The sequence below is a fragment of the Nerophis ophidion genome, linkage group LG20 (genome assembly GCF_033978795.1).
Source record: "Nerophis ophidion isolate RoL-2023_Sa linkage group LG20, RoL_Noph_v1.0, whole genome shotgun sequence".
NCBI classification, from domain to species: domain Eukaryota; kingdom Metazoa; phylum Chordata; class Actinopteri; order Syngnathiformes; family Syngnathidae; genus Nerophis; species Nerophis ophidion.
The window spans coordinates 19,156,267-19,165,031 of record NC_084630.1 but is presented as its reverse complement, the minus strand read 5'-3'; the positions used below and the strand labels follow the sequence as shown (position 1 = coordinate 19,165,031).

The 8,765-nt window shown below is 41.3% G+C and overlaps 1 protein-coding gene across 1 annotated transcript in view; it reads left to right on the top strand.

Annotated features, from left to right (window-relative positions):
* Window positions 1-288: 288 nt before the first annotated feature.
* lg20h17orf67 (linkage group 20 C17orf67 homolog) overlaps window positions 289-8,765 on the top strand; it is a 28,039-nt gene continuing 19,562 nt past the window's right edge. Inside the window, exon 1 of the mRNA XM_061880646.1 lies at window positions 289-422. Coding sequence (XP_061736630.1) covers window positions 365-422 — 58 coding nt within the window. The 5' untranslated portion in view covers window positions 289-364. The remainder of the gene's footprint in view (window positions 423-8,765) is intronic.

Below are 8,765 nucleotides of genomic sequence, written 5' to 3'. Positions count from 1 at the left end.
TGTTCTCCTACTAAAATACATTATATTTCCGTTTTCACACATCTCTGAAAGAGGTCCAGGGAGCCACCAAGGCGGCGTTAAAGAGCCGCAGGTGGCTGACTCCCGCCCTACACGTTAAATCGGTTAAATAGAGCTCATTTACAGTCCTTTAAAATAGTGTAATTATTTAATCGGACTACATGTTAATGATCCAATTGAAGTATTTTGTCAGTCAGTCATATGAGCACTGGCGGTATGTTAGGGGTTGGCACAACAGAGGAGGAGGAGGAAGAGGAGGAGGAGGAGATGTTTGCCTTTCACCCCTTCTGGACTCCAGTCCAGATCCCAGAGCAGAAAAGTGTGGAGCTCAGAGAACGTGGTGAAGATGAAGACGCTGGTGGTGTTTCTGGCCTGCATGGTGCTTCTTCTGACCATCAACACAGGTAGAGACCTCGAGAAAATGGTACCGGAATTTGGCAACGTGTGTTTTGCATGCTTTATGGAACCATTACGCCGGATGTTTTCCGAGCACAGAAGTAGAATTTACGGAGTTGTTACCGAACCTCTCAACCCCTGAGATTTAGACCGCTTTTAATGATTGCTTAGTACTATAATACACCTCATGGTGCAACCTGGACACATCATCAGTGATTCTCCCGGGGTCATAGGGTGTTTCAGGTCTTAGTCAAACACCCTCACCCGGGCGACACAGTCCCTCGACTTGTCTCCCGTCCAAAGGCAAAACCCAGTAACTCAAATTTGGTCAAAACTGAGCTGATAATAATTTTGGAGTTCCTAGGTGATATGCTTTATATTAGTGTATGCGATTTTGTAATTTTTTTCCGTAAGTAAGCTGTTACGCGCATGGCAGGACCTAGCAACTACCACATAATCGCGTAGGTACAACAGAAAAACCTAGTATCTCAAGGGAGCAATCGGAGCTTCTTTGTCAGTAGCCTTATTGTCTTTAATGAGACATTTGCACGAATGGGGGCCGACGGTCAACCTGATTATGTGATATTATGGGAGGAGGGGATATTTGGAAGCACCTTCATTAAATGTATTGTTCTTGATTCTTTCCCTTGCATACTCTTTTGGGCGGATAACTGTGGAGGTCAAAATAAAAACTGGACGCTGTACACGGCTCTTGCCCGATGTGCAAACGCGGAATGGGGCCCGCCCGAGATCGTGATAAAATATCTGGAGAAAGGGCACACGTTCATGAGAGCAGATTCAATCCGTGGCTCAATCGGCAAGAAAATGAAAGCTCAAGAAAACATCTATACGTTTGGTGACTTTGTAGATCTTTGTAAGACAGCGTCTAGTAAAATTGGTTTTCCTTTGTTTTCTCAAAATTAGCTAGAAGTGAGTTACTAGGTTTTGCCTTTGGACAGGAGTTGTGTCCAGGTAGCGCACTACGCCACACGTCCCCCCTCCTCAACCAGAGCCAACGTAAAGCCTTTTCAGACGCTTCCAAGATGTTTTTTATGGCTCTTCGCCTGTGCAGTCCACAAATCCCAAGGATCCCCAGGACCTGGTGTACGGACTTGCCAGCAAAACACCTGCAGCCCAACTGAATAGGCTCGCAGCGGGCCTTCCCACCGTTCCTCCCGCAGTCAGCCACAAGATTATTAATAATAATGCGTAATAAAGATTGGTTTAGAACAGTGGTCCCTAACCAGCAGTCCGGGGATTGGACCCGGTCTATGATGACTTTGCTACTGAGCCACACAGAAACATACAGTGGGGCAAAAAACTATTTAGTCAGCCACCGATTGTGCAAGTTCTCCCACTTAAAAAAATGACAGAGGTCTGTAATTTTCATCATAGGTACACATCAACTGTGAAAGACAGAATGTGAAAAAAAAATCCAGGAATTCACATTGGAGGAATTTTAAAGAATTTATTTGTAAATTCTGGTGGAAAATAAGTATTTGGTCAACCATTCAAAGCTCTCACTGATAGAAGGAGGTTTTGGCTCAAAATCTCACGATACATGGCCCCATTCATTCTTTTCTTAACACGGATCAATCGTCCTGTCCCCTTAGCAGAAAAACAGCCCAAAGCATGGTGTTTCCACCCCCATGCTTCACAGTAGGTGTGGTGTTCTTGGGATGCAACTCAGTATTCTTCTTCCTCCAAACACGACGGGTTGAGTTTACACCAAAATGGATGATACAGCAGAGGATTGGGAGAATGTCATGTGGTCAGATGAAACCAAAATAGAACTTTTTGGTATAAACTCAACTCGTCGTGTTTGGAGGAAGAAGAATACTGAGTTGCATTCCAAGAACACCACACCTACTGTGAAGCATGGGGGTGGAAACATCATGCTTTGGGGCTGTTTTTCTGCTAAGGGGACAGGACGATTGATCCGTGTTAAGGAAAGAATGAATGGGGCCATGTATCGTGAGATTTTGAGTCAAAACCTCCTTCCATCAATGAGAGCTTTGAATGGTTGACGAAATACTTATTTTCCACAATAATTTACAAATAAATTCTTTAAAATCCCTACAATGTGAATTTCTGGATTTTTTTTTCACATTCTGTCTTTCACAGTTGAAGTGTACCTATGATGAAAATTACAGACCTCTGTCATCATTTTAAGTGGGAGAACTTGCACAATCGGTGCCTGACTAAATACTTTTTTGCCCCACTGTAAATTGATGTCCAAACTACCGCATTTACTTCTAATTAACATTCGCCTGTCTCACTAAACACACCAATACGATGGTTAATAGATATATACTACAACTTCTTTGTTAGAGCACATGGGACAATGCACATTAATGGACATACATAAAGGTTCATGTACCAGATTGTAGCCAAAGGCACTTTTTTTGTTGTTGTTTTTATCTGCCATACTCAGAAAGCCGGTCCATGAAAATAATGCATACATGGTGGAGAACAGTTTGAGGAACCCTGCTACAGAAGTAACTTATGACCCATGGTTTTAAATGATGACTCAACCTTTGACTAATCTTTAGTTTAAAAGACAAACTTTTGTTCTTTAGCATTTAAGTGTGAATAGGAGAATAGGAAACGAGGCAAGCACATTTAGTTTTTCCATAGACTGTTTTGTCATTGACGTTGCTGAGTGACTGATTTGAATTCGTTCGATCAGATCACCGATTTGCACTATGCTCAGACGATACTTGTGAAGTCTTCAATAGCGAGACTTGAACAAACTTTATTGATCCCCAAAAGGATCATACATAAAGACACAGATAAATTAATCCGAAGCTGACATCTTTACCCTTTGTATCCTTTGTAACTGAATTCCTATGTGGAACAATTTCCCCTTGAGGATCCTTAAAGTTTGTCCAAAACTAAGCTATCTGTTTGCTTTGTAAAACTACCTCTACTCGCTATAGTATACAAGCTGACAGAATCTGACAATCGGAGTTCTTGTATCTCACACATATGTCAATCAATCAATGTTTATTTATATAGTCCTAAATCACAAGTGTCTCAAAGGGCTGCACAAACCACAACGACATCCTCGGTTCAGAGCCCACATAAGGGCAAGGAAAAACTCACAACCCAATGGGATGTCAATGTGAATGACTATGAGAAACCTTAGAGAGGATCGCAGATGTGGGTGACCAACCCCCCTCTAGGGGAGACCAGATGTAATGGAGGTCGAGTGGGTCTAACATAATATTGTGAAAGTCCAGTCCATAGTGGATCTAACATAATAGTGTGAGAGTCAAGTCCATAGTGGATCTAACATAATAGTGAGAGAGTCCAGTCCATAGTGGATCTAAGATAACAGTGTGAGAGTCCAGTCCATAGTGGATCTAACACAATAGTGAGAGTCCAGTCCATAGTGGATCTAACATAATAGTGAGAGTCCAGTCCATAGTGGATCTAACATAATAGTGAGAGTCCAGTCCATAGTGGATCTGACATAATAGTGTGAGAGTCCAGTCCATAGTGGATCTAACATAATAGTGAGAGTACAGTCCATAGTGGATCTAACATAATAGTGTGAGAGTCCAGTCCATAGTGGATCTAACATAATAGTGTGAGAGTCCAGTCCATAGTGGAGCTAACATAATAGTGAGAGTCCAGGCCATAGTGAATCCAACATAATAGTGAGAGTCCAGTCCATAGTGGATCTAACATAATAGTGTGAGAGTCCAGTCCATAGTGGATCTAACATAATAGTGAGAGTCCAGGCCATAGTGGATCTGACATGATATTGAGAGTCCAGTCCATAGTGGATCTAACATAATAGTGAGAGTCCAGTCCATAGTGGATCTAACATAATAGTGAGAGTCCAGTCCATAATGGATCTAACATAATAGTGAGAGTCCAGTCCATAGTGGATCTAACATAATAGTGTGAGAGTCCAGTCCATAGTGGATCTAACATAATAGTGTGAGAGTCCAGTCCATAGTGGATCTAACATAATAGTGAGAGTCCAGTCCATAGTGGATCTAAGATTATAGTGTGAGAGTCCAGTCCATAGTGGATCTAACATAATAGTGAGAGTCCAGTCCATAGTGGATCTAACATAATAGTGAGAGTCCAGTCCATAGTGGATCTAAGATTATAGTGTGAGAGTCCAGTCCATAGTGGATCTAACATAATAGTGAGAGTCCAGTCCATAGTGGATCTAACATAATAGTGAGAGTCCAGTCCATAGTGGATCTAACATAATAGTGTGAGAGTCCAGTCCATAGTGGATCTAACATACTAGTGGGAGTCCAGTCCATAGTGGATCTAACATAATAGTGAGAGTCCAGTCCATAGTGGATCTAACATAATATTGTGAAAGTCCAGTCCATGGTGGATCTAACACAGGGGTGCCCACACTTTTTCTGCAGGCGAGCTACTTTTCAATTGACCAACTCAAGGGGATCTACCTCATTTATATATATCATTTATATTTATTTATTTATGAAAGAGACATTTTTGTAAACAAGTTAAATGTGTTTAATGATAATACAAGCATGTGTAACACATATAAATGTCTTTCTTTCACAAAGACAAGAATATAAGTTGGTGTATTACCTGATTCTGATGACTTGCATTGATTGGAATCAGACAGTAATGATGATAACGCCCACATTTTCAAATGGAGGAGAAAAAAAGTTGTCCTTTCTGTACAATACCACATGAAAGTGGTTGGTTTTTGGCATCTAATTCATCCAGCTTCCGTACACTTTACAAGAAAAACATTGGCGGCAAATTCCGTAGCTTGCTTGATTGACATTCACGGCACCCGAGGGTCTTGTTAGATGACGCTGGCTGCTGCCAGTTCATTATTATGAAAAAATGAGAGAGAGGAAGGCGAGAAACACTTTTTATTTCAACAGACTTTCGCGCCGTCCCTTCGGTCAAAACTCTAAAGGCCAACTGCACATTTCCTATCTTCACAATAAAAGCCCTGCTTCATGCTGCCTGCGCTAACAAAATAAGAGTCTCGGAAAGCTGGCGTACACAAGTGATGTGCACGCCAGCTTTCTGAGGGATCGCTTGGGCACGCCAGTTTTCCGAGACTCTGTATTTAGTTAGCGCAGGCAGCATGAAGCAGGGCTTTTATTGTGAAGATAGGAAATGTGCAGTCGGCCTTTTGAGTTTTGACGGAAGGTACGGCGCGAGAGTCTGTTGAAATAAAAAGTGTTTCTCGCCTTCCTCTCGGTCATATTTTCATAATAATGATCTTGCAGCAGCCAGCATCATCTCACAAGACCCTCCGGTACCGTGAATGTCATTTAAGTGACGTCTTGGTGAAGATTGATGATCACTAATTTTTTGGTCTATTTTTTTTAAAAGCCTGACTGGAGATCGACTGACACACCCCCCGCGGTCGACTGGTAGCTCGCGATCGACGTAATGGGCACCCCTGATCTAACATAATAGTGAGAGTCCAGTCCATAGTGGATCTAACATAATGGTGAGAGTCCAGTCCATAGTGGATCTAACATAATAGTGAGAGTCCAGTCCATAGTGGATCTAACATAATGGTGAGAGTCCAGTCCATAGTGGATCTAACATATTAGTGAGAGTCCAGTCCATATGTAGAAACAACAACCCAGAGAGCCTCTGTAAGTACGTCTGAAATAAATGTAACTGATGGAATACTGAAAAGTGTTTGACAAAGTGTCTTCACCCTTTTATCAAAACGGACACGCGGCGATTGGACCGACCCAAGGCTTTAGGAATCTGTTGGCTATATCTGAAAAAATTATATTTTTATGCTCTTGTGCAAGGTGTATGTGGACGGTCTTGGTACTAAATCAAAGGGAATATTTTGCTGGTTACTGTAGATGTAAGAAATGTACAGCGTGTAGCTTTGCAGTTTAAAAGTTGAATCATGGTTTCTTCGTTTCATACTTTCTACGGATGTCTGATTGAAAGAGCAGTTCCTCGTGTGGCTGAAAAGCAAACGTCGGTTTTCACAGGTGGTCGAGTGTTTTGCCACGTAGTTCTGCTTGGGCCTGACTCCAGGGAGTGAGGGGGGGTGAATGGACACGTTGTTACTTTTAGGCAACCAAGCCCACCTCCAAAAAAAAAACAAGGTTTTAGAGCGGGAGGAAAATAAAGTCATGGGTTATGTGTGAGATAGCAGAAAAGCACATCTCCTCTTACGGAGTAAACACTCTCATAAAGGCCTACTGAAATGAGATTTTCTTATTTAAAACGGGGATAACAGGTTCATTCTATGTGTCATACTTCAGTGGTTCTCAAATGGGGGTACGCGTACCCCTGGGGGTACTTGAAGGTATGCCAAGGGGGTACGTGAGATTTAAAAATAAAAATATTCTAAAAAAATAGCAATAATTAAAAAATTATTTGTAAATATATTTATTGAATAATACTTCAAATAAATATGAATGTAAGTTCATAAACTGTGAAAAGAAATGCAACAATGCAATATTCAGTGTTGACAGCTACATTTTTTTGTGGACGTGTTCCATAAATATTGATGTGTTACATTGCTCAAGTTAGACTTTTTCTAATCCATGCAAGGACAAAACTTCTTGTCTGAGGGGTGGCCTCAGCCACAGCTGTTATCTTGGTTTTATTCAGAGTTCTTTGGAACTCTGACGTCCCTCGTCTTTTATTCAGAGTTCCAAAGAACCTCTGATGAGACAGTGACTAAGTGTGCAGCGCCATGCGTTCTCCTCATGAGCTAAATTGAACTCTGTTTCTCTGCACGATTCCTTGCTTCTTGTCTGATTAATAAATGTCATCAGTGTTTGAAACTGACCGATTTTTGTGAAGAAATGTTAAGAATTAAGTTGATGAATCCAGATGGATCTTTATTACAATCCCCAAAGAGGGCACTTTAAGTTGATGATTACTTCTATGTGTAGAAATCTTTATTTATATTTGAATCACTGGTTTATATTTCAACAAGTTTTTAGTTATTTTTACATCTTTTTTTCCAAATAGTTCAAGAAAGACCACTACAAATGAGCAATATTTTGCACTGTTACAAAATTTAATAAATCAGAAACTGATGACATAGTGCTGTATTTTACTTCTTTATCTCTTTTTTTCAACCAAAAATGCTTTGATTAGGGGGTACTTGAATTAAAAAAATGTTCACTGAAAAAAGGTTGAGAACCACTGTCATACTTGATCATTTTGCGATATTGCCATATTTTTTGTTGAAAGGACTTAGTACAGAACATCGACGATAAAGTTCGCAACTTTTGGTCGCTAATTAAAAAGCCCTGCCTGTACCAGAAGTCGCAGACGATGTGCGCGTGATGTCACTAGTTGTAAGGATCCTCACATCCTCACATTGTTTATAACGTGAGCCTCCAGCAGCAAGAGCTATTCGGACCTAAAAAGCGACAATCTCCCCATTAATTTGAGCGAGGATGAAAGATTCGTGGATGAGGAAATTTAGAGTGACGGACTAGAAAAAAGAAGGGGAAAAAAAGGCAATTGCATTGGGACGGATTCAGATGTTTTTAGACACATTTACTAGGATCATTCTTGGAAATGCCTTATCTTTCTATTGTGTTACTAGTGTTTTAGTGAGATTAAATAGTATCTGATAGTCGGAGGTGTGTGTCCACGGGTGTCTTGACGCCAGTCTCTGAAGGAAGTCGACGGCAGCTGCATGGACGGCGCAAGCTCAGCTGATCTCCAGTAAGAGGCCACTTTTTACCACAATTTTTTCACCGGAACCTGTCGGTTGACATGTAGTCGGGAACCATGTTCGCTTGACCGCTCTGATCCATAGTAAAGCCTCACCTCCGGGAATTTTAAACAAGGAAACACAGTGTGTTTGTGTGGCTAAAGGCTAAAGCTTCCCAACTCCATCTTTCTACTTTGACTTCTCCATTATTAATTGAACAAATTGCAAAAGATTCAGCAAGACAGATGTTTTCAACAAGAAACTCCACGAGAAATTTAAAATTGTATTTTAGTAAACTAAACCGGCCGTATTGGCATGTGTTGCAATGTTAATATTTCATCATTGATATATAAACTATCAGACTGCGTGGTGGGTAGGATACTTAAGATACTTGCTGAGCAGACTACAGTAAAATCTTTATTATAGAATGCCATCCATCCTTTTCCTATCGCTTGTCCCTTTTGGGGTCGCGGGGTGTGCTGGAGCCTATCCCAGTTGCACTCAGACGGAAGGCAGGGAACACCCTGGACAAGTCGCTACCTCATCACAGGGCCAACACAGATAGACAGACAACTCACATTCACGCACTAGGGACCATTTAGTGTTGCCAATCAACCTATCCCCAGGTGCATGTCTTTGGAGGTGTGGGTAAGCCGGAGTACCCGAAGGGAACCCACACAGC